This window comes from Artibeus jamaicensis, unplaced genomic scaffold (genome assembly GCF_021234435.1).
Source record: "Artibeus jamaicensis isolate MK-2021 breed Jamaican fruit bat unplaced genomic scaffold, CSHL_Jam_final contig_519, whole genome shotgun sequence".
Classification (NCBI taxonomy): domain Eukaryota; kingdom Metazoa; phylum Chordata; class Mammalia; order Chiroptera; family Phyllostomidae; genus Artibeus; species Artibeus jamaicensis.
Genome location: NW_026521871.1, coordinates 55508663 through 55536585, shown reverse-complemented (window position 1 = coordinate 55536585; position 27923 = coordinate 55508663). Strand labels below are relative to the sequence as shown.

Sequence of the window (27923 nt, the reverse complement as noted above, 5' to 3'; positions counted from 1 at the left end):
AGCAGAGACAGGACAGAGGACCTCATTCACCCCTCCTCCAAGCTGGGGAGGTGGCCTCAGCTCTTACAAACCAAGGCCCTGCACAGAGGGTGTTGATCAGATAAGAGGACTAGTCCCAGAGGCTGCTGTCCTCACATGACCCTGGATTCCGCCCCACCCAAGGGAGGCGGAGGTGCTGAGCCCTGGGCTATGACTCAGCGGGAGGACAGGAAGGGGCGGGTGACGGTGCTGGGGCCCTAGGGCTTTGCTTCTCCTTTCTTTTTCCAAAGCACAGTGAGTTCCCAGAAACAAAGGTGCTAGAACTACAGCAAACCCAGGCTTTCAGGGGCACAGGCTTCCCTGGTCCTCCTTCCCCGGGAGATGCCATCAGAGGCCCCAGGGAAGCCCCTAGTCCCTGTCCTCTGCGAGGGAACTTCTTCCATGCCCTAGGACCAGGGACCAAGTACCCGGAAGGTCCACACCAGAGCCAGGACAGGGTTGTGGACTCTTGAGACTTTCCAGGAGCACGTGGCCCAGGCTGACATGCTGGACACTCCCCTGGGTGAGAAGAGTCATGGGGACCCTCTAGGACATGTAGGGATGGAGCAGTCAGGGCAGACTTCCTGGGAGTGGCAGAGGCTACCTACACCAAGAACCCGAGGGACACAAACATTAGCACACACAGTATCTCTCTGTGAAATATTGCCGCACCCCGATGTCTTACTGGGCGAGAGTCTAGGTGTGGGCAGGGCTGCACTCTTCCCCAAAGCTCTGAGGAGAGCCCCACTCCTCCTCTCTTCCAGCCCCAAGAGACTGTCTGCCTCCCTCAGCCCTTCCCCTCTGGTGGGACAGGTGACCTTCCTCTCATAAGGACCCTTGGGATAGTATGGAGCCACCCACGGCAATCTCCCTGTCTTGAGGTTCTTTTGCCTTAGAAGGTGAGACATTTAGAGGTTTAGGGGGTGAGAATGCAGGCCTCTTTGGGGCCATCATGCTTCCTACCACAGGAACGGTAGGGTTGCTTTGCCGGTCCCAAGCCCCATCCAGAGGGCTTGTCCAGGACTGAGGGGTCACCAGGGGTGATCGGGCCATGACTCTGGCCAACACAGTGCTGCCTGGGGGCTGGCTGGGGGCCGGCTGGGGCCCAGAGCTCCAAGAAACCTTGTGCCTGTCCCTGCCAGCGCCAGGGACAGCCCGTACTCCTGGCGGAGCCACCGTGCAGACATCAGGTGCACTTGATCCCTGGAAGTGGCCATGGCTCAACTTGAGCAGCTGCTCGGCCTGAGGGGGAGGGCAGGCCACGAATGGCCTCTCTGCCTGCTGACCGGAATATGTCTGAGCTGCTGTCAGGTCAGGTGGGAGCCACATGGAAAGTTCCAGCTCCGCTCTAGAAAATGCATACTCTCCAGCTTATTGATGGCCATTGACTGAACTTGGGGTATGCCAGATCCACATGGAGCCTCAGAGAGATCAGGAGACAGAAAGGTTTCCAGATGCACAGGGCAGAGTGCCATCGATGCTGGCCGGAGGTCGGGCTAGGGGCTGGCAAGGAGAACAGAGCGGGCAGGGCGGGTGCTCCAGAGGAGGTCGTTGGTGTTAGAACTTGAAGGAGAGGATGACTCTGATGGCCACAGTGGGCAAGGGTACTTCTGATGGACGCCCTGGCTAGGCAGAGGGAGAGGGTGTGGCTAGGAGGGGCAGCTCTTCAGGGTGGTGGGAGGCCAGGGCAGTGGAGCAGAGTCCACAGATGGGCAGGGAGGCACGCACGGCCAGCAGAGGCTGAGCAGCTCTCCGAGCCTGGTGCCGCTGGAAGCTCACTCAGAGTGCCGAGGGCCCTTGGCGGGGTCCCCAGGCCCCTCCCATAGCCACCCCCCTCTACCTCTTCAGACCTGGGGTCTGCAGGACACTGGTGCCACACATAGCCACAGGGGAGCTGGCCACAGGTTTAGGGCAGGGGTTAGGAAGTTAGTGATCCAGAGGGGGAGAGCAGGAAAGGGTTGGGGGCACATTTCGATAAACAGCTAGGTGTACCCTGTGGAGAAACCCGTGGGCAGCTGGGAAAAGCATCCACTGTGATGCAAAGCCTGTTTCCTCAGCTGTCAGGAGGGGGGATGGAATTGTTCCCCCAGAGTACGTCCACCAGACCCCTACCCCCAGAGCCACTGCCTGTCCTGGCCTGGACCTCGGGCACTCAGGCCCTGGTAAGAGAGGAGAGTGGGGGCTGGGGAGACGTGGCTGCCAGGCCACCAGCCTCTGGAGGCTCCATCTCTGGAGGACAGAGAGCAGTCAAGAGCCCAAGGCTGGAACCTCTACCTCCCTTCCCTTCCAGATGTCCAGGTCCCTGCCAGCCAGACAGCTGCCCGAGGCTACAGGACCCTCCCTCTGTCTGCCCTCCACGGCAGTCCATGAAAGCACAATGCCCAGTGACAGGTGCATCTCACAGGCTCCTCTCAGCCATCCTGTAAGATAAAGCATTTGTCCCATTTCTTAGACTTGGAAGCCAAGGCTGAGGGAGATGATGGCATCTGTCCAAAGTCACATCCTGGTGGCAGGCAAGTGCCAGGATCTGCAGCCAGGCCTGTGTGGCTCTGGCAGGGGAGCTCAATGTCCTAAGCCCTGTCAAGCCATTGGTTGCAGGCTTGAGGTCCCGCCCTCCCAGTCCTCTTGGCCTGGACCTCTTTCCCAGGCCAAGGAGGGGGGCCTTGCTGTTTTCAGGGAAGGATGTTGTCCCCAAGGGCAACTCCTGCCTCAGTGACCCCGGCTGCTGCTACACTGTCATTCTCCATTATTATGCTCTCTTGGGGGGCCCAGCCTACCCACTGGCCAAGGCCTTCCCTCAGTGATGGGCCTGAGCTGGGAGGATGGGAGCATGAGGGAAGCCAGCACTGGCTGAGGTGTGGCCCGGGGCTGGGGAACAAAGGGACACAGGGCTGCTGGTCAGGGAAGCTGCCCGGGGATGCCGCTGGGGACAGTGAGAGCCAAGGGCACAGGCAGCAGGAGAGGACAGACAGCACTGGGGAAGACCCCGCGGCAAAGGTCGGAGCGCATGGGGCTCAGGAGGCCGAAGCCTCGCTCTGATTGCACTCCCCCCCCCCCCCCCGCAGCATCCTCCTGGAGCAGCGTGAGGCAGTCCCCGACTCCTCCCCAAGGGAAGCCAGGGGCAACTGGGAGCCCCTGCAGCCACGGCTGGGCAAGGAGCACATACCAGGGCCCTGGGAGCTGCAGTGCTGAGGCAGAAGTGATGCCCAGGCAGAGCAGGGGAGTCACTCAAACCAGATGTGACCCCAGCAATACAGACTCCCCAAAGGGAGGGACCTAACTTCCCGTCTCCACTTGACTGCTCCCACCATGGGGCCTCAGGCAGCCACGTCTTCTGGGGAAGTCCCTGGCCCGGGGACTGGGCACTCAGATGCCAGCCACACACTCACCCAGCTGGCAGAGTAAACCGAGGCTGCCACCTTGCTCTGGCCCTGGAACCAGAAGAGCCAGCTTCTCAGGAAAAGTTGCTGCCCAAGGTCCCGCCATAAAATGTAATCCCAGAACCTGATCTGATCCCTGAACGAGATTAAGGCTCCAGCAGAGAACGCTACCCACCCAACCACACTGTCTCTGGCCACTGCACCACCAGGGCAGGCCCTTAAGATTCCTGAGAGGGAGGGGGAGTCCGGAGGAATGAGCCGACCTGGTCTGCCACGGTCCTGTGAAGCCAGCCAAGGCAGGCTCATACCTGTGTCACCTAGAGGTTCCCTGTCACTGGACAGAAGGGCTCAGCCTGCAGGCCTCCTGGCAGTCACGGGTCTGAACAGACCAGAGCCGGGGCAGAGGTCACACCGGTGCCCACTCTGTCGGGCTTCTCATGCTCTCCAGGCCCCAGCCAGGGACAGATGGTTTAGCTGCAACCCCCTCGGAAGGGATGTCTCAGCTCAAACTAGGGAATAAAGAGTGAACACAAGCTCTGCTCACCCCACACTGGCTCAAGCCCTCAGCTAAATGAATGTGGACTTGAGACCCCAAATTGTACAGCCAGGACCCTCAGCCCCATTCCCACCCCCCCCACCCCAGGAGCCAGCAGCCATCCCCCAGCTGAAGCAAGAGGAGGCTCCTGTGCCCTGAGCCAAGGCCCCTCTGCAGGGGAATGTACGGGCAGGCACCCAGCGTGGCGTGGGGCTGAGCCGGCCCTCGGGAGGGAGGCCCCAGCGTCCCAGGCCAGGAGCCCTCATGTGCCCCCCCCCACTCTGCTCTCCCACACCACGCCACTGGGCAGGAGGACGCTCTTACCCACAGCACTGCTGGGGGGCAGGGGCCAGACACCTATCAGTCACGGTAACAAAACTGTAGTCTCTGTTGGTCTCTTGACACTTTGTTTGTGGTTTTTTGTTTTTTTTTAACCCTCACCCAAGGACAGGCTTATTAATTTTAGAGGGAGGGAGAGGGAGAGAAACATTGATATGAGAGAGAAACATTGACTGGTTGTCTCTCCCATGTGCCCGACTGGGGACAAAACCCACAACCTTTTGGTGCAAGGGACAACACTCCAACCAGCTGAGCCACCCCAGCCAGGGCCAGTCTCCTGGTGCTTTATTGGCCAAATCTCCCCACAACCCCAGAGCTGTTCCACCCACAGAGACGCCCAGCAGCCTGCACTGGCCACACCGGCGTGATGGAGCCAGGCTGGGAACCCAGGGCTGCTCAGCCCCCGGGCCGGTGGATGGCCTTGCTCTTTGCTGTCCCAGGAGGGTCACCCCTGCGCTGACTTCTTCCCCCAAGCCTAGAAACGCAGAACATGGGGAATCCCAGAGTCACAGGAAATGCCCCAAGTGTCCGGAGCTCTGGAAGGCCCCATCCCGTCTCTCCAAGGAGCATTCTGGGAAGAAGTGTCATCTAGGCACTCTGGCAGGCGGAAGCCCTGGCTGGACATCCACAGGGCAGCCACCCTGGGTGCTAGACCTCTGGATGTGCAGGAACCGGGGCCTGAGGAAACAGGAACAAGGGCCAGTGACTGCCCGGACCCAAGGAGTGAGCGGGGCGTGGGGACAGCACACTGTCCCCACAGCCGGAGCTGTGACAGTCCTGTGGAAGGACCAGTGTGTCTAGAGGGCCAGGGAGGGTGGACTCATACCTCCCACAGAAGTCCCTGCACACAGCCACAAGGTTGAGGGACAGGTCAGGCCGGCTCTGCAGCCAGCTGCCAACGAGCTCTGGGTGCCTTGGGTCCACTTCTAAGAAGATGCTTCTACATGGGGGGGAAATGGGCCAGCTCAGCTGGGCAGGGAAGAGACCTGCACATTTGGGTTGCCCAGGCTAGAAGGGGTGGGGGGAGAATGACAACCAGGGCAGGCCCAGGACCCCTGGGAGGAGAGGAAGCTGCCAGGGACCGACTGAAGGGACCTGCCTCATCCTTACCCAGAGTCCTTCAGGAGCCGTGGGGCCAGGGCCAGGACACATTCAATGATGTCCATGCCCTTCTCCCCGCCATCCAGGGCAGCTGGGTCTTCATAGCTGAAGGGGAGGCGGTGGGAGGTGAGAGTCTCGGATGGGGGTCCGAAAGGTGCAGAAGAGCTGAGCAGAGCCTCTACGAAGGGGCCCCCTGGATTTACTGTGGGCTGAGAGTCACAGGACCCAGGGAGGGGCCCCCAAATGACAGCAGCTCCAGCTCCCCTTTGTCCCTTGAGCAGCGTTCACCAGGCAGTGCCGCGTGCGCCCAGTGAACCTCACTGCCTAACAGCTCCCCCCCCCCGGGCCTCAGTGTGTCCCTCCACCAGGCTGCTCCTATTCTTGGTCCGGGAGGCCTGGAGCTGGCCCTGACCGACCGCCCTCAAGGGACAAGGAGGGGGAGCCAGCGCCCTGCCCCACACTGCCACCGCCCCTCAGGGGCTCTGGGGCGACCCGGGGTGCTCAGCCCGGTGTGAGAACAGGATGGCTCAGTGCAAAGCTGGGGTAGAGTTTGGTGCCAGCTTTCCTGCTAAGCCCCCACATGACCTTGGACATGGCCCCTTCCATGTCTGGGCCTCAGCCTTCTGTAGAACGATGTGCCCGTCTGAGCACCTTCCATGTGTTCTGCCCCGTGTCTGGTACTCTGCGCCGCGCCACTGCCGAGTCCTCTCACAGCTGGCAAAGTGCAGCTGCCCCCTTTCAGAGGCCGGAAACAGAGGGCAGGGCGGGGCAGGGCGGTGGTCATCTGGTGGTCATCTAGTGGTCTTAGGTGGGAAGGCAGAGCTAAATGCAGGCAGGTCTGCGGGCTCTAGAGTGAGCTCTCTCCCAACACCAGCCCCCTTTCAGCCCCTCCCCCCCCCACGGTGTGGTCCTCCTGGGCAGACCCATCCCACTTGGCTTTCTCAGGCCTGGGCCCTGTCCCAGCCCACCCCGCACCTTCGGATCTCAGGGGCCAGCTGCTCCATGTCCTTGCGGAAGATGTAGGGAGGGTTGCTGATGATCAGGTCCAGGGGGCCCCAGAGCAGAAGGTGCGCCCAGCTCCCCTCTGCGTTCAGGGAACACAAGGCAGAGAAGGGGAGGTGGAGCGGGAGTTCCACCCACCGCCTCGCCCCCCTCCCTGGGAGACCACGCCTGGGGCCTGCCCACAGACCTGACCATCCAGATAGGCATGTGAGGGCCCAGGGCCCCTGCCAGGAGCCAAGACACTCAGTAAAGAGCGTGGCCAAGCCATGCTGTGCCTGGGCACGGCCGGGCTGAGGGGCACTAGAGAGGGGCTCTCTCTTAACCTTGTGCTTAGGCCTTGACAACCAGCAAGGCCCAGACAACTCATTAGTTAGGGGACTTGGAAGATAAGAAAAGCCCCGGGGCTGTTCCCTGACGGTGGAGTCAGCCCTGGAGGCCACAGGGACTTGCTTGTCCTCAGCAGGGGCTGGTCGGAGACCCCCATGTGCACATGTGTGAGTGTACGTGTGTATGTCCACTCGCGGGTGCATGTATGTGTGGGGGGAATAAATGTTGCGGAACCCTCCCTCCTGCACTGCAGAGTGCCTCATCTGCCTGGCGGCACCTGTCCCCAGGGTCCCCACCCCAGGGAAGATGGGTTGGGAAGGTACCTAAGGTCACATCGAGGGGGACGATCTGAATCCTGTCTTGCAAATGAAGCCTGGAGAGATGGGAAGGGGAGGGAAGCTCAGGGCAGACTCCTGACCTTGGCTGCAAGGACTGGGAGAACACGCCCTTCATGGACTGTGAGACACCTGGTGCCCCTTGTCCACTCGTATACCCCAGTGGGGGCCATGCCAGGCTGCCCCAGCACCTCACCCTTCTTGGGAGTGGGTATCAGTGGGTTGGTCACCCGAACAGGGGCTGAGGTCAGGCCTAAGTCCGACTCCCGCCACCCCCGACCGTCTGGTCCCCCGGCCCACCTACCGCTGAGCGTTCTCCCGGGTCAGGCAGACGGCAGCGTCTCCCTTATCCACGGCAATGGCTCTGCTCTATTCCAAGAACGCATGGAGGGTACATGGGAGGCAGATCCTGGGCGAGGCCAGGCCTGGGGACCAGAGCCCCCAACCACCCGCCAGCCAGAAAAGAGAGAAAAACCCACATCTTTTCCCTCTGCAGGCCAGGGCCTGGCTAGACAGAACGGGGTGGAGGTAGAGGCCGTGACTGGGGTGGGCTAGGTGTAACCCTGTCCTCTCACATCTGGTAGTGTCCCCTCAAGCACCTCCAGCAAAGACAGTGGGGTGGGGTAGAGAGTACCAGTCAGTCTACCCAGCCACGGTGGGGTGGAGGGAGGCAGGGACGCTCACCTGGGGGAGTCGGCTCAGCAGGCTGAGGGAGATGGCCCCCGACCCGCAGCCCACCTCCAGGATGAGGGGGCCTCCTTGCGCTTCCGCTGCACGAGGCCTCAGGGCCACCTCCTCCAGCACCCATTCAACCAGCTCCTGTGGGGCAGAGAGGTTGGGATCAGAGCTCATGCTAACCTGGCCCCTGGGGTCTTGGCGCTGAGACCCCAGCATAATAACCTCTGAGTGAACACAGGAGGCGTGTGGTCACATTGGCTGGGACCGAGTCCGCTGGGACCATGGGCAGCCACTCTGCCTCTGTTTCTCCACCTGTAAACTTAAGCACTGTTGAGGATAACCCTGCTTGTCGGGGTGTAGTGGGAAGCAAACCAAAGGACACTTGAGGACTACACGGTGTCGGCACATGGTCAGTATCCAATAATCCCCAGCTCGAGGCAATGCTAAGAACCACTCTCAATGGTTCCTGGCCCTGCTTCCAGAGCTTTCCCTGTATTAACCTGTCAGGTCTTCACAACTGGTCCATGAGGAAACTTAGGCCCAGGGGTCAAGATCTCACCTTGAGCCTGGCTTGCAGCTCATGGTGGTTAATTATCAAGGGCCGGGATGTCCCGGGCTTCCTTACCCACCCATCTGCCACCCACAGGAACTGTGCATAGTAGCCCAGGTAGGGGGGAGGCAAGGGTCAGGGCTACTGCTGCCCAAGGTCAAGTGTTTCTAGCCAGTAGTGGGGGGGGGGGCTAGGCATGGTACAGGGAAAGGACAGTGTGGCCCTGCCCAGAGGCATCCTTTTGAATGAGGGACTCACGGGCTCTCGGGCAGGCCCGGCTCAGGGAATGGTGGGGGATGGGGCCAGCAGGTGGGTGCTTCCCTCCTCTGAAATGTGGTCCACCTCCTCCAGGAAGACTCACTCGGCCCCCGCCAGGCTCTGTCCACCATGGCTCCCCCAACTGGGAGTCTAAGGTCTAGACCGGGGTCTGCCTTTCCCACCAGACTGCAGGCTCCATGATGGCAAGGCCAGAGCTTGAATGCAACGTGGGGTGTCCCCCACCAGCAGGGCCTGGCCCACAGAGGGGCCTCTTGGCCACTTCCCAGGGGTGGGGCAAACATTCCGTGGCTGTGGGAAGCTCTGCTCTGAGTCCCAGACCCTAGGTGCCTCCAACTCCCCAACGTTAGCTGTCAGGCCCTACTCTCCACAGAAGCCCCTCCATCTTGAGTCCCAAAAAGCACTTCTTCCTGCTGGGCACCCCAACCCCAGGAACAGAGCTCACTTGTCCCCAGAGCGGCAGGTCCACAGCATGTGGGGCTTGGCGAGTGGGCCACACCTTTCCTGCTCCAAGCCCCTTCCGCGCCACATGAGCTGCTGTTACAGGTGAAGTGGCCCAGCACCAGCCAGAGAGGGCTTCCCTCACTCGCCACCACTGGCCCTGGACCAAGCACACCTGGAGGCTTGGGACGCTGGCAGCTTGCTGGACCCCCCAGCGCTGGGACTGGCTCAGGACAAGCAGCCTCGGGCTGCGGCCGAGAGCCTGCGGTCTCAGTGGTGAGGCCACGTACAGAGCAGCTGGTGGGACGGCTAAGACTTGTCAGGGCTGAGAGCTTCTCTTGGTTTCCTGGCCACAGACAGACCTACTCTGGCTGGAGAATGACCCCTCAGCCAACCACAGCAGCCAGCTGCCTGCCAGACACCCCCAACCTCAGAGACACCACATCTGTGAACGGCCACCCCGGGCAGGGTGTGAAGCTGAGAGACGGCATCCCCGCTGCTACCAGTGCCCCTTGCCTCTCTCTTACACTCCGGGCCACAGGAGGGTCACCTTGGCTGTGGGACCACCAGGGGGTGGGGTGGGGTGGAGACCACCCCAAGGAAGTCCAGAAACTCTCTCTCTTCCTCATCCAGTGAAGAGCCTCCCTCAGCGTGAAGCTAGTGGCTCCATGGGGGAGGGAAAGCCACGCTGGTCACGGGCCCAGGGCAGCTTTTCCAGGTGAACGAGGGAGGAATCCGAGGACAGAGTGTGGTGAGGGCAGAGGGGCCTCTTGGGAAGGCCACAGGGAGCAGGCAGCTGTAAGCTCTGCCTGGAGCCACCACCTCCCACAGACTCCACACCCCTTCAAGAGGATGGCCCAAGGCCGCACGCAGCAGGACCCAAGTGCCATGCACATCCTCTGTTAGGATCACGTCCCTGGCGGGGCATCCCCAAGATGGTGACATTGCTTCCCTCCAGTCAATCAAAGACAAGTCACTGAGCCTCCCCCACCAGGCTAGGGGGGGACGGCTCCCCTCACAGCCTAGGGTTTTTCAATGCACACACCACAGGCTGGAGCTGAGCCACCCACCCAGCCCAGGGGAAAGCCAGCTGGGCAGGCCTCACACCTGCGACTTCACGTTTCAGACCCCTGCACCTGTGATCGGAAACCGCCCTTTGGTGGACTCAGAGACCACGCAGCATGACCCCTCCCGTGCACCCATCCTCCCCTCTCCCTGCCACAGGCCACGTCCTCTCGAGTTCTTGGTAACGTACCCCCAGTGTGGCTTTGCATTGGGGTGAACCTGGCAAGTTCTGAGAAATGTCTGTACACAAGGTGAGGACTGGGGCTCCCAGCCGCAGCGCCCCCCTCCCCGCCACTCCTGCTGCAGCCCAACTGCCTTCCTGGCCCAGTCCCAGCCAGGAAAGGGGGCCCACATGGGGGCCGGAAGTCCATACTCAGAACCCTGGAATACATGGCTGGTGCAAGGTCAACTAAGGTGACTCAGAGGTAATCATGGTAGTTTCCCTCCCTTACCCTGACTCTTGGCAGCTTTGGGGAATAGTGAATAGCCTCTTGGCCAGAGGTCACATGCTTGGGGGGAGACACAGGGTGACCTCCCAAAAGCCTGCAGGTGACAGGCCACATCCTACTCTGGGTCTTAACATCTCTTCACAGCTCAGTCAATCCCAGGTAGGGCAGTCCCAGATGACATATGGGGCCCTGACCCTGGGAGTCAGGGTGTCTGAGTGCTGTCCCCATGTTACCCCTCCTTCCCCGCACCCCACCCCACTCCACCACCCTTCAGTAGCCCTATGACTTCAGCAAGGTCTTGAATTCCCTACTGTCCCTGCCCTGACAGTGGGGCGTGAGGTGACGGCCTGGCTGGCCTCACCACCGAAAGATGTGTGAGTGGGCAGAGTGTGAGGATTTCCTGGCTCAGGGAGAGAGGCTGGGAGAGGGAGGAGAGGCTCCAGGTCCCTGGCAGGGCAGGAAGACAAGGCCTGATCTTCCCCAGGAATGTTTGTGTGCCTGGATGCTTTTCTAGAAATGCCCCTTTCTCAGAACCTGGTGACCTCTGGCTTACCCACCAGCCCCAACCAGCCTCACCCCCTGCTCTGCGCTGGCTCCCAGCTCGGCCACCTACAAGGTCAGAGGACAGCCCAAGAAGGGCCATAGAAAGCATCTCTTCCAGGACTAGGGTGCCTTGCTGAGGAACAGCATGCTGGAGCCAGATGCTCCCCAGTCCTAGCAACTTGAGGGACAGAGGTGATTACCTCACCAGAGAGCAGATCCAAAAGGACCACCAAGTCACAGATTTCCTGGTCTGGAGGCCCAACCCTCTCATCATCTGGGCCCAGAGAGGGCAGAGAACTGCCTGAGGTAACTCAGCTGTACCAGGCCTCCAGATGCCCAGCCACAACCCTCCCCACTTCGCCTACGCCTCCTGAGGACGTTTGTCTCCTATGGGTTAAGTAGGCCACAGGACCCAAGGGACCAGCCCTAGGGAAATGACAGGTACAGGCTAAGTCCTTGGTAGACAGCACTAGTTGGGGTATCCTGAGCCACTGCCAGCCCTGGGGGCTGGGGCAATGGCTTGGGATATAAGGACAGTCAAGGAGGCCAGCAGGAGGTCCTCTTGGCCTCATCTACCCAGCCAGCCAGAACACGCAGGTTTGGAAGGGCACTGCCTCAAAGGACAGCAGCCATGGGGCCCCAGCGCCCCCTGGAGGAAGTCTATGGCAGGACAAGTGTCCTGAACCCCACCCTCATCCCCATCCCGCTGTCTTGGTGGCACACCTACCTCCGTTTCTGGCCGAGGGATGAACACTGGGGGCGCCATCTTCAGACTGAGCCCCTGAAAGTCCCACTCACCGAGGATGTACTGCACAGGCATCCTGCAGAGGGGGTGGCTGGGTGAGTCTCTGTGTCAGAGCCTGGACCTAGAGGACCATGCCTGGGTTGAGGGGTAACACTTGTGGCTGAAAGTGTAAGGTAGGGTCATGTCTCTTGTTTCTGGGACTCCTGGCCAAGGCCTTCCCTCCCTACCCTCTTCCTATTTATCACCCTGACACCCCTCTCATCACTCCCTCATTGCAGCACCTCCCAATCCTCAGTTTCCTCCTCCCTGATCATGAATTTGGTGGGGCTGGGGGAAGCTGAGCCCCTGCTCCTCAGAGCCCTTAGGTCTGGCTCATGGGTGCTCACCTTCGCAATCGGCGGCCACTCAGTTCCTGGATGCACTGTAGTTGCCCAGGGGTCAGGGGCTGCCTCCGTAGTGCTGGCCTCAGGCTCTGAAACTGCCCCACAGAGAATGGGAGTGACCGGCTGCCCTGGGCCAGAGGCCCCGACCCAGATTTCTCCTGTGAACAATGCCTGCGGGTCCAACACCGGCCACCTGTCATCTCTGAACCCCCAGCCCGGCACACACTCTTAACAGTTTGCAGGATGAGCGGACAAGTATTTGCCTAAGGCATTCACCCAGAAAAATCACGTCACTCTCAGATCAGCACTCTCCGAGGGGCAGAAAAGCCTGGAGGTCTCTTCCCCAAGGTCCTCCCTCCCCGCTCTTCCCCAAGACACCCCCTCCCACAACAGCACTGCACTTAACTGTTTTGGCTCCAAGGACATGAGCCACGATGTACTCACTGGATTCCCGGGCCTCTGGGATGCCCTCCTTCTCAAAGACCGCTGTCCACTGGTTGACCAGGTCCGTGGCACTCAACAACCCAGCCTGAGGCAGATGGCGCCGCCAGGAGCTGAAGACCCAGGCCTGAGTTCCTCCCCTCCCCCCTGGCCCAGACAGGAGGAGCCGCAGCATTCCACCCCAACGCTCCATGTAACCTGGGAAGGCTCCCCTTAAAGACTTCCGAGTCCCCAAGTCTTCCTCGTGATATCAGCTGCCAAGATGGTCGCTGGCCCAGGCTGGGCAAAGTTGAAGGTCACAGGCTCTGGTCTTCAGACGTGCTGCCACCCTGGCAGAGGGAGGAGAACCAGGACGGCAGCTGAGCCTTGCGGGACCCACTCCCCTCCACCTGCTGCCTGAGAGGGCATGCTCTGCTCTGCTGCCTTCCTGACACCACTTTAGACCCTCGCCCACCTATTCCCTTCTTCTGGTCTTGGCCAGTGATGCTTCCCTCATGTTTTTGGCCAAAGCAGGCTGAACCCATAGCTCAGCCCCTGCTAATAAATGGGCTGCTAGTGGGCCAGGGCCTAGGCTTGGGGTTGGACACATCAGTTTGACCCAAAAAGGTCATTATTTCTGAGTCTGTTTTCCTTGTCCATAAAATGTCCATAAAATTGGCAATGCGCTGCTTGCCAATTTTGACAAGCAGCACATTCATTAATGAATGTCAAGGTCCTGGGAGCCAACTCTAGACAGGAGAGACTGGGTGTTACATGCTCTTAATATTACAAAGGGGAGGAGGCTGCCTTGGTTGGAGGTTTTGCTTTTGACATTTTGCCTGTACTGTCATTGATTTGGACGCTGAAATGCCACCCCCCCCACAATGTAACCCACATTCCTAAATGTCAGCATAAATTGTCAGCTAAAATACTGCCAATTTTTAAATTTTGTATTTGTTATCATAAATTTTACTGAAGGTTTTAATCAGTGGTCCCCTTGCCTTTCACACAGACCAAGATCCAAACAAATGTTTATTGAACCCCTGCTAGGTGCCACATCGTCAGAGACTAGGAGGGAAGGAAAGGGGGCAGCGACTTGCCCGAAGTCACCTAGCAAAGACACCTAGCAAATTCTGTGCCAGGAAAGACATGAATACAGGTCGTCCGGACTTCAGAGGAGTCTCGGTGGCCTGAGCGCTGTGGAGGCCTGAAGTCAGGGGCAAGGCTTCGCTCTCAGTCCAGCACCGCAACATCACTGACTCAGGCAAGGTCGCCTCTCCCCAGCGCCCCCCCCCCCCCAGCGCGCGTGCAACGGGGGACTGCGCGGAGGGAAGGGCGGTGTCGAAGGTGTTGCAGCCCAGACAACGCCCCCACCCGATCCCCATCTCTAGCGCATACCTGCCTGTGGGGTTACCCGGCCCGCCCGCCCGCCTGGAGAAAAGACCCTGGGCTCGCCTCCCGGACGTGTGTGGCTCACGAAGAGCTCCCTCGGATGCCCTGCTTCCGGGGTCGGCGCAGCCGAGAAAGGGCTCGGGCGAACCCAGTCGCCCGGCTCCAGAGTTCCTAACGCCACGGAGTAGCACCCGAGAGTCCCCTGAGGGCGGTGGGAGAGACTGTGAACTCTGCTCCCACTCCTCACGCAGGCCCACGGATGAGAAAGTGCTTGGCCGTGTGTGGGCTTGCTCCCCAGGGGCCCTGATCTTCCCGAAGGTCACGGCAGAGACACGGCTCCCGCTCGGGGTGACTTTGGGAGCGAGCATTTGGGAACCTGGCCGCGGCACTGTGCAGCCAGACCCAAAGGGGGCGTATCACCTACGAGTCCTGGGTTCTAGGGTTCGCGCGACGTCCAGGGGCGTGGTCTAGCAAGAGCACCCGCCCAGGGTTGGGGCGTGTACCAATTTGGTGGGCGGGACCCCGAGTCCAGGACCGGGCCGAGGGAGTGGCTCGAGCAGGGCGTGGGGGCCAAGGTGGCAACTGGACCCCAGGACATCTCTTGCCCCTCTTGCTCCCGCTTTAGGTTTGGAGCAGGGAACTAGAAACCGGACACGGGAGACCAGGGTTTGAATCCTGACTCTATTGCCACCTAGTAAGGCTTTGTCCTGGTGCCCAGCCTTCTATGGGCCTCGGTTCCTCCTATAAAATTAATGACAGTGTCCCGTGAAAAATGTGGCCTCGCAACGCTCCCTTCCCGCACCAGAATCTAGTGCTAACTAGATCACCGTTCACCAAACTGCTATTTAACATAAAGTTTCCGAGGATTCGCGGGGATCAGTATTTGTAACAAGCTACTTCGATCATCTCCATAAACTCCTTTGAAAACCTGCGGATAGGAAGGCATCTGAAGGCCTCTCCCCTGAGCTGAACTGAGCTGATCTCGACCTGCTCGGCGCGCTGGGAAGGAAGCTATTGTGAGGGGAATGCGGAGGCTTGCCTGGGTCGGGGTGCCCAATAATGCCACTCCAAGAATGATACTGCCCCTCGCCCAGCTTCTCTGAAGATGCCCCATTTGCCCGCTCCCGGACGTGCGCTGCACCCCGGGGTGGGTCCGTTTACCAAGAGCCCTCACACCAGAGCCCATCTGAGCAGGTATTTGAGACCCAGGGAGGGGAAGCATCTTTCTCTAGGTCACAAAGCCAGCACAGGGTCTAATCAGACTTCAGCGCAGGCCCAAGGACTCCCAGTCCAATGCTCTTCCTAAGCCTGCAGCGTCCGCCTGCGTTATCAGGCCTCGAGTCTGTCCTGGCGGAGGTGGTGCCAGGCTGGCCCGGGGCCCGCGTTCTGGCCCAGGACGGGCCTAGCCACCCACGGTGCCGCTCAACTCGCTAGAGGCCACCGGGAGTGACGGGTGGTGTCCAAGAACTACCACCGGGCTCCCGCTGGAGGCGGAGCCGGATCCAAGCGACAGGATAGTGGGCCAATGCTGGGAGGGCTCTGGACCTGGCAGCCAATCGGGACCTGGGGGCGCGGAGCGGGCCGGGAGGAGGGTGCCCGAGCGCCACCGACCCAGCGCGGCTGCTGGCCTGGGCCCCACCCCCGCGGTGGGTCCGGGCCCTGCCTCTCCCGGCCAGGCTGGGAGAGCCGGCGCTTGCGGCTGCGGGTGGTGCGGCGCAGCGGGCCCAGCCCCGGTTTGGAGCGGACAGGGAGGGTGGACCTCAGGTCAGACCAGCGGCCCCTCACCCGGGGCCTGGGGGGTTCCCACTTACCCGCCCCCCCCCCCCCGGCTGGCCCTTCGGTCGCCACCACCCCTGGCCTCTCCCGCTGAGCTCGGCGCCCCGGAGAGGATTAAGTAAGTGCTGAGATCGCGGAGGAGGGGATGGTGGTTGGGTCAGGGAGGAGAAGGGTGCGCGGGTTCTCGGAAGCAGGTCGCGGAGCCGACCCCTTTCAGCCTGGTTTCCTCTTGCGCTTTGGACGCTGAAGCAGTGCCAGACGGGGATGAGCAGGGCCCTTCCTCCCCTTTGGGCACAGGAGCAAAAGAGCCCCTGAAAGAGTTAAGGGTCCGGCCCAAGGTCACTCCTGGGGTCAGAGGCAGAGCCAGGAAAGAACCCGGGACTCCTGACCTGCCCAGCCTCGCTGGAGGGAGAGGGAGGAGAGTGGTGGGGCAGGGAGTGAGAGGAGCCTCTCCCACCTCGTGTCAGCCTTGGCCCTGCCCAGCGAACCCTCATGGGTGTGTGCCAACCTCACATACACCCGTGCACTTGCACTGGGGCACCTCATATATATATACTCGCAAGCAAGCACTGGGAGGTGTGTTTGCAGCTGGGTGCTAGCGATCCCTCCCCTTCCTAGGCTACCCGGCAGCTCAGCTAGGACCCCTTCCCACCCTGCCTCCCCCAGGGCCCTCTGGCCTGGGAAGGCCCAGGCCACACCCGGGGCCGGACACATCTCCCACACTTTGCTCCTAAAGGGGGGCAGGAAGAGGGGAGGAGAGAGCACTTCAGAGTGAAAGCTCCATCCCTGTCCTGGAAGACATGCTCCCCTTGCTTTTCTCCTTGTCCCTGGAGGCCACTAGGTCCCTTATAAGTGGTCCAGTGGCCCCAAGAGCCTGTGGAGGAGCCCTGCCAGGGGACCTGACTCTACCCTCTTTCTTATTCCTGTCTCCTGGTCCCCATACCTGTCCCTGCCCCCATCCCAAGCACCACCTGGACCATGCAGTGGGCTGGGTCTAGTGGCTTCTGTGACTCCCTTTCCCATGGGGGCTGGCCAGGGGGAGAAGCTCTCACGTGGGTGCTCGCCATGGATGGGGTTCATGCTGACATTTCAGTGACCCTTGGCCCTGTGAGGGAGACGCCCTTAATATCCGCACCTTAGGGTCAGAAAAACAGGCACAGAGACGTGGAGGGACTTGCCCAGGACCAGCCAGTTCAACTGAGCTGGAATTCAACGACAGGCCGTCTGACTCTTGGGCAAGTTTTTCCCTCCGGAAGAGGAAAAAGCTGCAGTATTTTTTGCTCCAAGCAGGAGATGAGGGATGTAGAGGCAGTGGAGATGAGGTGGGGAGTGTGGGGAAGAAGGGTTGAGAAGAAGGATATTAAGCAGGGGAGACACCTTTTCTTTCAGACCTCACTACCTTTCATGTCATCCAAGTATGCTCACGCCGGTCATCTTACCCACAGAGAGGCGGCAGGGCTTCATTCTCACCTTCCTAAAGCCACATGGGAACTGCCGATATATCAACCGTATGTCCCGATGTCCCCTGGACTTCCCCTTGACCTCCAACTTGTATTTCCCCAGTGCCCTCAGAACTTAGGGGGCTTAATCCCACCACCAAGTCCCATCCTATCCTCAGCCTCATAGTTTTTATTCTTTCCTTTCCAGTATCCAGGGAAGCAGAGAGCTTCCTTTATCCAAGGAGGTGGCCAGCTGCATGGGTAGCAGGGCCACAGGCTGGGACAGTCCTGATGTCAGAAGTGAGTGAGCAGGTTGACTGACCACAGGCAGTCTCTCAGCATCAGCATGAACTCCAGGATCCTGTCTGCCAGGGGTTGGCTCAGCACCCGCCCATCCACCTCTGAGCCCAACCTTGAGCCTGCCACGGATGGGACAGCGTCTGCGACCACCACCCTCAGCCCAGAAGCCACCAGCTTTAATGGCACCAGAATGACTGACGTGGGTAGCGGCACAGCTGGCGTGGGCACAATGCTTCTGTCCTTCGGGATCATCACTGTGATTGGCCTGGCCGTGGCCATGGTGAGGGCTGGGGCTGCTGGGGCTGCCCCAGGTGACCCACGCTTGCAGGAGGGTGGTCAGTGTTTAGACTTTAGAGGCTCTAATCAAAGATAGCCATCTGTTAATGATTATGCAATACCCCCCCCCCCCAGGGATTTGTCCACTGGGGCCCAGAGACCAGAGAGGCTGCCTGCAAGCGGAAGAACCAGAGGCGTTTCCGAGGAGCACGTGGTGTTTTGAGCTGGGCTCTGAAGGCCTCATAGGAGTGGGGAGGAGGGCGTTTTCCAGGTAGAGGATCCTGGCGGGCGGAAGTCGGGAGGCAGGCAGAAGGTTGTGTGAGCAGCAAGCAGAACAGTGAGGCAGACGAGCGCGAGGGTGCAACGGGGCAGAGGCCAGAGGTGCCTGGGACAGATCACCGGCTGTGGAGTCTGGGTGGGACGGCCTGGGAACGGCAGGCCCCTGGCAGTGTGCATTCAGTCATTCACTTGGCAGTGGTTTACCGGACTGCTGCCCCAGATCGAGCCTTCAGGATCCCGTGATCTGGGTCCTCCCACAGGGAGCGGAAGACATGCAACCAAGGTGCCAAGGGAAGCCCAGAGGGACTGGGTTGGGGACTTGGGCCGGGGGCCTTTCTAGGCTGGCTGGTCAGGGACAAGTAGGAGGCAACATTAGAGCTGAGACCTCGAGGTGAAGGCCTGGCCCCAGGGTCGTGGGAGAGGCAGAGTCGGGCAGACAACAAGATGGAGGCGTCCTGGGGCGAGGGCTGCGGGTGTCCCCTGCGGGAGCACAGGGTGCTCCCACACCTGGTGTCTGCACTGAAGACATGAGATTTTCCTCCAGGAGGATACGTGGGCGTTCAGAATGACACCAAGGGATCACTGGAGATTGCACTGCCCGAGACCAGGAAGGGGGGGGGTGCACCTGAGGTCCCCCCGTGGGCCTGGCAGTGGTGGCATCCTGCCCACTGCCCCTCACAGGCTCTGATGGCTGGTCTTAGCTCAGAAGCATGTTGCTTTGACAAACAGGGCTGCGCATGGTCCATCCATGGCCTGCTTGGAGCTGCTGTTAAACCAGAGTTGCCATATGGGCCCCACGGGCTCCGGACCGCTGCCAAGGAATAACTCCTGGGCAGCAAACAGGGCCAGGATGCAACACACTGTGTGGGGCCCGGCCTGAGCGGGCTCCTAGGGCGGGCGAGGCGGACTGCCAGCCCTTCTTCCCCTTGGAACCCATGCAGCGGCTAAACGGACAGAGACACCCTAACCTCAAGGTGTCTGAAATCTGCCCTTGTAATTCTCCATGAAAGAGTTCCCCTAGGAACTTAGGAGGACTGCCCTACCCTTGGTTCTGGAGGAACATCCAGAGGGCCGGGATGGCTAGCCCTCACGCCAAAAGCAGAGGGAGGGGGTTACGGGGCAAAGGCACTAGAGGGCAGGAAACAGCTCCTGGGCACCGGGAGGTGGGGCCAGAGACGCTGTCTCCTCATGGCGGTCCCAGGCCAGCCATGCTGGGTACACAGAGGAGCAGTCGGTGCCAGACTGTGTGTCTCACACAGGGCTGGTGGAGGGCTTTCTGGAGGGGGTGGGGCTGTTACTAGACAGGAGGGGGAAGATTCGTAAAGGAAGGATGGGTGGGGGGAGATGGGAGCAGCAGGGGGAAGGCACGGAGGTGAGGTCTGGCCTGTCTCAGAGGTCGTCCTGCATCACAGGGCAGGGAGGAGGGTTTGGGGCAAGGCCAAGAGTCTCAGGAGCACAGGGGCTGGGGCTGGGGAAGAGGCCTGGACATTTTGTTGCATCCCACGCACAGAAGAGCAAGGGTGACCCTCCGAAGGAAATATGGAGGAGCAAGGGACGCCTCCGTTTCCTCCCAGGCCCTTGGGGTCCCCCAGGAGCGAGCAGCAGGAAGAGCTCTGAGTCAGGCTGGTCACCAAGCCAGATTTAAGCTATAAATGGGCCCCAAAGAGTATGGGAGCCACAGACGGTTTGGGACAGACCCTGGAGATGTGGCTGTCCCCAGGCAGAAGACCAGAAACAGGCAGCTTAGGGAAGAACAGGATGGCAGCAGAGGGCCCTGGCGTCCCTTCCTGGTGGTCACCCGCTGCCCCCCTCCTTTCAGGGCCTCATTCCAGGATTTCCTGTTCCAGCCCACAGCCCTCGGGTCTTGGATGCTTTCTCGGGCTGTTCAAGCCTTTATCTTCATGTGTGTGCAATGGAGTTTAGGACACAGGGGGTCTTCCTGCTTCCCTCCAGCACCGGGATACGGGAGTTCGGTCTGGGCCGACAGCCAGTGGCTCAGGCCCTCTTCCAGGTTCCCGCCAATGAGGGCCACCAGCCTCTTTGGAAACTCCAGGAGCCCAGCCCAGAGCCTTGCCTACAGCCCCTGTCTGTGTCCTGTTCTTTTTGCCCATTCTTGTCTTTGGGCTGGGGAACAGTTGAGAGGAGGGGATATGCTGAAGTGTCCCCAACCCCTTCAGCCCTGAGGTGTCCCCGGCAGGAGCTGAGTGCCTGAAGCCTTGGGTTGGTGTGGGCAGAGTGGGGCCCACAGCCCCTAGGCTGGGCTCCTCACGGTCATGGCCAGTGTCTCATACACCTCAGAGGGATGCACCACTCAGGATGTGTGGGTCCCTGAGGACTCGGGGACTCACAGTCTCCTGTTCATCAGCCTCAGCATGTGCCCCAACCCAAGGGACTGCTGGGTCCACCAGGGCCTCCTTTCCTGGCCATTTAACGCTGTTCCTTCTCTTGCAGGTTTTGTACATCAGAAAGAAGAAGAGGTAACTCCCCAGCTGCCTCCTAAAACTCCAGCCCATGGGTGGTGCTGGGCTGGGCTCCCGGGGATGCGGGTGGGAAAGGAGCAGCCCACCACCAGCTCCCCTGGTCAGGGGGTCAGGGCCCCTTCTGCACACTCAGGGTTGAGGGTGGCCCCTTTTGCTCCAGGATGGTTGAGCCCCACTCCCTAGGGGTCACCCCCAGGGCAGGCAGGTGTGACTCTGCGGTTGGGGTGGGTGAGCAGGAGAGGAGAAGGTTGGGTCACCTCCAACCAACTGCCCCACCACCCGTGCTCTGCCGCCCTGAGCTGGCTGCCACTGATGCCCCTCCCATCCCCCGGCTGCCCTGACCTTGGCAGTCCCCATGGGTCCCCGTGGATGACAGCTGTGTAACTATCCCTCCCAAGCCACCTGTCTGAGAGGTAGAGCTGGTATGGAAATACATGGCTTTCGTTGAATCCCAGGGGGAACTTAGGCTCCTGCTCGTGGTTGTGTGCTCTGGCCCCACTGGTCTGCCCGCAAGGCCGGGAGGGCTGGTGGGAGGGGAAGGGCCTGCCCTGCCCCACGCAGCCTCTGCACCTCCCCCCACCCCAGGCTGGAGAAGCTCCGCCACCAGCTCATGCCCATGTACAACTTCGACCCCACGGAGGAGCAAGACGAGCTGGAGCAGGAGCTGCTGGAGCACGGGCGGGACGCAGCCTCCACACTGGCCCTGCAAGGCAAGGTGGGCACTGGCCAGGCTCCCCCACAGCCTACAGCCCCTCACACAGCGTCCAGCCCCTCCCTGTTCCTTCCCTGTGCAGCCATCCGGCACCCATCATGAGGTCAGGTGACAGCTGGTAGGGGTGTGGGTTTTGTCAGGTTTGTTCAGAAATCGGTAGAATTGCTCAGTGGCCACCTGCAGATCCACCCCGTGGGGCCAGGCCACGGTGGCCCTGGCATCCAGCTGGGCTCTGCCCTGTAGCCTGTGATCCAGGAAGCCCTCTGGCCTCTCTAAGCCTCCGCCTTCTCATGCGTAGTGACGACCCTCATTCTTTCCCCAGGCACCCCATGCTCGAGCTAGGAAAGCAGGAGAGGGCCGATGGGACAGGTGGGGGCACTGAGTCCCCGCTCCTTCTGCTCTCTGAGAGCCCGTGGTCCTGAGAGGGTGGTGGTTTGGGTCACTTGGGACAGTGGCACTTCTGGGTAGATCTATGGGCTCCTAGTGCCTGACGGACACCGTGCAGGCAGAGACCCAGCCACACGTACCTCCTGTGTCCAAAGCGTCAGGTGCCTGTGTGGTCATCCCACCAGAGTCACTGGCTGCTTGGCCGCTGGCCGTCAGTCCCCAGAGCCCCAAGGGCCAGAGCACCACTAGGAGGCCTGGTCTGTGCCGACCCATGAAATCCTTTCGCATCCCTCCTCCCCTGACCCCACAGGTTGCTGGGCTATTGGGGGGGGGGGTCTGCCCCCACCAGAAGCAGAATTAGGAGAGTGGGCTCAGGGGAGGCCAGGCTGGGCCACCAGAGACCCTCTGGCTTTGCTGCCAGCTTCGTGTCGCCTGGATCGAGACACATGGCCCCTTGGGACAGTCAGGAAACTGGGCTGAGAACCTTAGCCCCCCAGCCCAGGGGACTACTGACCCTTTGACAGTCGTCTTCCGTACCCCACCCTGGGGCCAGCCGCTGTGCTGGGGCTCGGGTTACAGAGGCAAGCCCTGCCCCGTGGGGAGAAGTGCAGCCTGTGTAATGCGTCCCGCTGGGCCCAAGGGGTGCAGGCTGCTGGGTGGGCCCGGTGGGGATGGCCTGAGTTTGCAGGGAGGGCATTCCAGGTGGAAGGCATAGCTGGAGCCAAGTGCAAGCGGGCCCCAGGAAGTGAGGCTGTGACTGGGTCAAGGTCCCTGATGCCCCTGACTCTCTCTCTGCAGACCACTCTCCCGTCTCAGGGTCCACTGCAGAGGCCCAGCCGGCTGGTGTTCACTGATGTGGCCAATGCCGTCCACGCGTGAGCGGCCCGGGACAGGCCTGGACCTCTGGTGCAGACACCTGCCTCCATACCCACAGAGCAGCTGAGTCTCGGGACCTACCCTGCCGAGGCCCCTGCTGTCCTGCCGACCCACCCGCTGCCTCTCCGGGCTGGGCATCTGGCCACTGACGTCCCCTGATGTGAGGGTCCCAGCATGGAGGACACCCCTCCTACCAAAAAGGCTGACAGCCACTGCTGGCTTCCTTGTGTTCTACCCAGACCCCCTGAGTCCGGGTCTGCCCCCCGAGTGTGGAGGGAGTGGAGTAGACATGGGAGGGGAGGGGAGGAGCGTAGGGACAGACCTGTCTTTGGCATCCGGAGCCTCCTCTGGGGCGGGAGAGGCGACCACCCAGGCCTCGGGGACAGAGTGTGGCGGCACCCTGGGTGGGGCTGAAGTGACGCTGAGGAGGGCTACTCACAGCCCAGGCAGGCCCACGGTGCAGAGTGTCCGTGGGGTCTCCCTGCCACTGCTCTCCGGTGGCCAGCTGTTGGCTGGGTCTAAACGAGGATGGCAGCCGAGGGGGAAGGACAGTGGGGGAGCAGGTGTGGAAGCAGGGGGACAGGCAGGGCCCAGACCTGCAGAAAGGCCTCCCGCAGTGCACGAACCTGCCCACGCACAGCCGTGTGCCTGTCCCGGCACCGGGGACAGGATGCAGACACCCGGGGTGTGTGGAGGGGAGTGGGGTGTGGCCACTTCTGCCTTCAATGTTCAGGGGCTGAAGGGAGAGGAGAGGAGAGGGTGAGGGTGCCGCTGCCCCTACCTCTCTTCATGGGGCTCTGAAAGCCAGGGAACCTGCTTCTGCAACCCGGTCCCTGTCTTGCTGTATGCGGGGAGCTGGGGCTGGAGGTGGGCCTACGGGGCTGAGAGCGGAGGTCGCAGGCTGTGGGCTGGCGGGGGATGTTCTGGCCGCCTGAGGTGGGGTGGGGACCCCCTCTTGGGAACAGACCGAAGGAACCTAGTCTGTTTTTTGATCATAGCGCCCACCCGCCCATGGCCCACCCACCCATTCCTCTCAGGAATTCTACCAGTCTGCGGGGTGTGGGCAAGGCATTGGGCCAAGCCCGCCCCCAGGACCTGCTGGGCATGCAGTGCACTTGAGCACGCCCAGAAGCATGTCCCCCTGCCCAGCCTTGCCACTGTCACTGTCCTCTGCTGGCCGGAGGGGCCGTGGGGGCGCCATGTACAAATCTTCTGTTGGGCAAATACCACGTGTCAAAATGTGAGCGCCCAGGTGGCCCACGTGGGGAAGATTCTGGATGCATTTCCTCCTGGAGATGCTATAAATAGGGTATCACTGGGATGGACCTGAGGGTGGCGGGCAATTCAGGATGCACGGAAGCTGTAATTTAGCTCACAGCGTCTTTGTGTGAGAGCATTAAAGATGTCATTAGGATGTTCCCGTGAAGAAAGTGTGGGCCTGTGACTCACTCGGTGTGGAACTCGGGGAGGGGCAGGGTGTCGGGGGCAGGACGGGACAGTCACTCGGATCCCAGCTAGGCCGCCGTACCAGCCCCGACGGTTTTCCTTGATCTCTCTGATGAGATAGCCTCTAGCCCTGAGTTCCAGGCAGCTCTGGGGCCTCAGGCATCGCTGTGAACGGGTCAGGGTGCCTGCCCTCCCCTTGGGTGGAGGCGCCCTCGTGCACAGAGGCTTCTGGGACCAGAGGAGGGAGGGCACTTGGGCACCCAGGGCCAGGGGGAGGTGTGGTGCCTCAGGACACATGGGAGCTGGGTCTGAAACACGGGAGGGGACAAAACAATGTGGCCCTTCCCAGAGCGCAAGGAGACAGATGAGTGTGGGAAGCGTCATGTGTGTGGGACCCAGCTGCAGGTCCAGATGACAGTAAAGTGACCAGCCATCCTGGGTTTCTCAGGACTGTCCCAGTTTTAGCTTTAAAACTCCCATGAGACAGGACTTTAAGTGACCAGAATCTTCCCTGGAGAACTACCAGGCTAGCCAAGCCTTCAGGCTAACAGAAGTGAAAATGAAGGGGGGGACAGTTAGCCCCCCAGTTCCATGGTGGAGGCCTGGGCTAGAGGTGGGGGTACAGGACAGAGCCTTGGGTAAAGGCCCTCAGCACATCCTACGGGCCACGCCCACTGGGGTCGGACAGCTGGGCCTATCAGTGACAAGCCTGGTCTTCCGGAAGGTCCTTCCTTCAGCAGCCGGACAAAAGAATTGCTGAGGGACCTGGGGCAAACAGGTGGGCGGGCTGGCCACTCCGGTTCTGTTGGGCAGCGCCTCAGCCCAAGAATGTGCAAGCTGAAGGAGACCCAATATCTGGGGGACCTCACAAAATAGAGCCTGCGGGGTAAGACTGGTACCAGGGCTGGGATGGGGGTTCCAGAAGGACCCCTCCCCATTCTCTCCTACTGCCAGCCCCAGGCCCCTTTCCCGGTGGGTGGGTTCGGCTAGGGGATGGACACGGGACAGCTTTCCGTGGGTGAGAGGAACCACTTCGCCTCCCTCGTACCCTCCCAGTCCGCTCCTCTTTCCTTCCACCCACCTTCTGTTTCCTAGCTCCTGCCCAGTCCTGGAGGACAACCAGAGTCCCCACCAGTTCCTGGGTCTCCCACGGAGTGTGGGATCGATAAATATGAAAGGGATGGAAGGTTATGTTGACATGTCCTTCTGTGATCTTGGGCCTGGTGGGCTGATGGGAACTCCCCTCACTGCCAGGCAGACGGAGTAAGACAGAGCTGCCTGGGCACCAGGACTGTTCCTGAAACTGACAGTTAAAGGGGCTGCTTGGGGAAGGCCCCCAGGAGACCTGCACGCACATCAGAAGCAAAACCGCACCTCAGGAACAGCGAGCAGGGCTTCGGGGCAGAAGCCGAGGCAGGTGCAGAGGTGGGATCAGGGTGGGCATGGGTGGGTGCCTTCAGAAGTCATCTGGTTTCATAAAGTGAAGTGTCACCTTCCTGCCAAAGTGAATGCAATCATCCTGTTGCCTGGCTGCAGGCGGACAGCTGGGGATGCCTTCAGAATGTAAAGGCAGGTCCTTGTGGGGGAGCCCAGAAACTCCAGCAGAACAGTCTGACCTTGACATGAATTCCTTCTAGAAACATCACCGAGCCCCGCTGCGGGCCCAGCGCGGCATCCTGTCAGTGAGCCGGTCCAGTCCCTGCGTCTCCGTTTCAGACGGGAGACAGATGTCAAACGGGGAAAAAAGGACGACTGTGTGCGCGCGCACACACACGTGCACTCTACGTCTGTATCTTTATATCTACACCTGCAGCTGTCCCTCGGTGTCCGAGGGAGACTGGCTCCAGGACTATCTACTGATACCCAAATCCATGGGTGCTCAAGTCCCTTACGGGAAACGGGGCAGTATTGGCAAAGAACATGGGTGCGTCCTCCCTACACTTTAAATCATTTCTAGCTCACTCATAATACCTAATACAATGTAAATGCCATGTAAATAGCTGCTACACTGTATTGTTTAGGGAATGGCAAGAAAAACAATCTGCACCTGTTTAGTAGGAAGCAAGCATCGTAGGCCTCGTTACATAGTACCCATCGGCAACAAGGTAACTTTTTTGCAACAACATAACTTTTGCAAATACTTTTCATCCAGGGTTGGGTGAATCCGTGGGTGTGGAGCCTCAGATAGGGAGGGCTGATGGTATATGAAGAAAGGGACAGGGTTCAGGTATGCCTGGGAGCTCAGGGCAGGCACCCCCAACCTGACCTGCCGCAGACCCCAGCCCAGAGGGCCTGGGCTGAGGAAACCTGGGGAAACCAGGAACCGCCGGCCTGGCACCCTGTCCTGCCTGGCCTCCCAGGGCTCCGGACAGGGGCAGCTGCAGGGAGGGGCATCCATGGTCATGCAAAGGACAGTCTGGAGAGGCCAGGGGTGCTGAGAGAGGAGCCAGAAGTGTGCGAGCCTCAGGTGCAGGGAGAGGAGGAGGGGAAGCAGTGGGCGTGGAGACCCTTAGGTGGGTGGCTCTGGTGACTGCAGGATGCCGTCCCACCTGGGAAGTCTACCCCACCTCAGAGCTCCGTGGCAGTGGTCCCCATCCCCACCCCTTACCCTGGGATATCAGGGCAGGGCCTGTGCCCCCCAGAGCGGGCAGCATGCAGGGAGAGCAGACTCTCTACATGCATACCTCCAGGACTAGAAAAAGGGCAGGCAGCGGGCAGCGGGAGGAACAGGAACAGGCTGGTCCCCTCCCCCGTGAGGGCCAAACCCTGGGCTACTCAGCCCAGCAGGGGCCTTGGCAATGGCCCTTGGCTACCTCAGGGGCCAGCAGCTGGTCCTAGAAATGCTCACCTTCGGTTGATGCCGTCCCAGCGCAATCGCCTGGACCCCAGTGTCCTCTGCAAGGGCAGACTGTCACCCATCTCAAAGAGAAGAGACCCACCGTCCAGATGCTGGAGTCATTAGGCTTAGAGCCAGGGGCTCTGCCCTCGTCCTACACCATTCCAGAAAGGAGTTTCAGACAAGCCCTGGAAACAGCAGGCCGCTGGGGCCCGAGGTGTGGGGGGCTGCACTGGGCTCCCCAATCGCCCAGCCTCCAATGTCATCCTTGCTGCCATCTGTTGGCAGCTACAGGCACTGCAGGGGGCCTTCCCCCCCACACGCTCAGCCCTGACACCTGTCAGGTTGGCCCATCCTCAAATCCCACCCTGCACTCAGCCTCTCCTTCCAGCCTCTGCCCTGTTGGTTTGGAGAGCAGCCCTCATGCTGCCGAATGCCCTGGCCTGGGGATCACCTGCAGGACCAGGACTAGGGGGAGGTGAACCGGGGGCCTAGGGCTCAAAATGTAAGGGGCTGCTCAGTCAGGCCGACCCTGCACTTGCAGCAGTCTGAGGCGGTGCCTCTTAAATGTGCCCCCCACACCTCATGCTGGTCCTGGTGCTGCTACTTATAGGCCCCTCTGGGTCAGGGCCCAGCAGGCAGAGCCTCTAGCCCACCCCGCTCCCACGCCGGCCCCCGACAGGGCCGAGGTGCTGCTTACCTGAGGAGGTGAGCACATCAGGTCAGCAGAGGCTTGGGAGCTTAGTAGTGACTAAGCTCACACCCGAAACTCCCCCAGAAGGAAGGACGTTCTCTGGAGACAGAGCTGGCCTCTCCTGTCACCACGCATGCCTTCTCTTCGAGGCCGCGGCACCCCCAGCTGGGGCCGGCCTTGGAAGAGCCCCACACAGTGTGAGGACAGAACAGCAATGACACGCCCCTCCCAGGAGGCAACAGAGGTGCGGGCGGGTGATGGGAGAATTCAGGGGAGGAGTCACCCCTTCCGACTGTGGGCACGGCAAGGCTTTCATTGTGCTGGGCCTTGCACTCTGTCTGGACACAGGTGACGGGGGGGGGGGGGGGGAGGGCATTTCAGGCAGAGCAGTGGGCAAGACATAAGGACAATGGGCTTCCTTCCAGCCAGGACACTAACAGTGG

The 27923-nt window shown here is 60.8% G+C and overlaps 2 protein-coding genes across 6 annotated transcripts; one reads left to right on the top strand and one right to left on the bottom strand.

The window, feature by feature from the left end:
* Positions 1–4347: 4347 nt before the first annotated feature.
* HEMK1 (HemK methyltransferase family member 1) lies at positions 4348–14420 on the bottom strand. Of its 3 annotated transcripts, none has more exons than XM_053669511.1 (11): positions 14400–14420; positions 12574–12937; positions 12171–12262; positions 11767–11860; positions 7722–7856; positions 7342–7406; positions 7026–7075; positions 6349–6457; positions 5383–5478; positions 5099–5212; positions 4349–4950 (listed from the first exon to the last, which is right to left on the bottom strand). In XM_053669511.1, exons 2-11 carry the CDS (start codon positions 12799–12801, stop codon positions 4857–4859), a joined length of 1077 nt encoding a protein of 358 aa, XP_053525486.1. In that variant the 5' UTR covers positions 12802–12937; positions 14400–14420; the 3' UTR covers positions 4349–4856. The 3 variants fall into 3 exon arrangements, with proteins under 3 accessions (XP_036984570.2, XP_053525486.1, XP_036984569.2); XM_037128674.2 differs by lacking the exon at positions 14400–14420 and adding an exon at positions 13986–14325; XM_037128675.2 differs by lacking the exon at positions 14400–14420 and having other exon boundaries at positions 4348–4950; positions 12612–12697.
* Positions 14421–15566: 1146 nt separating this feature from the next.
* On the top strand, positions 15567–23928 carry CUNH3orf18 (chromosome unknown C3orf18 homolog). Of its 3 annotated transcripts, XM_053669571.1 has the most exons (6): positions 15567–15873; positions 17145–17263; positions 17403–17774; positions 20501–20526; positions 21115–21244; positions 22427–23928. In XM_053669571.1, the coding sequence occupies exons 3-6, from the start codon at positions 17541–17543 to the stop codon at positions 22505–22507; spliced, it is 471 nt and encodes a 156-aa protein (XP_053525546.1). In that variant the 5' UTR covers positions 15567–15873; positions 17145–17263; positions 17403–17540; the 3' UTR covers positions 22508–23928. The 3 variants fall into 3 exon arrangements, with proteins under 3 accessions (XP_053525546.1, XP_036984530.2, XP_036984528.2); XM_037128635.2 differs by lacking the exon at positions 17145–17263 and having other exon boundaries at positions 17403–17693; XM_037128633.2 differs by lacking the exon at positions 17145–17263.
* The last annotated feature ends 3995 nt before the right edge of the window (positions 23929–27923 follow it).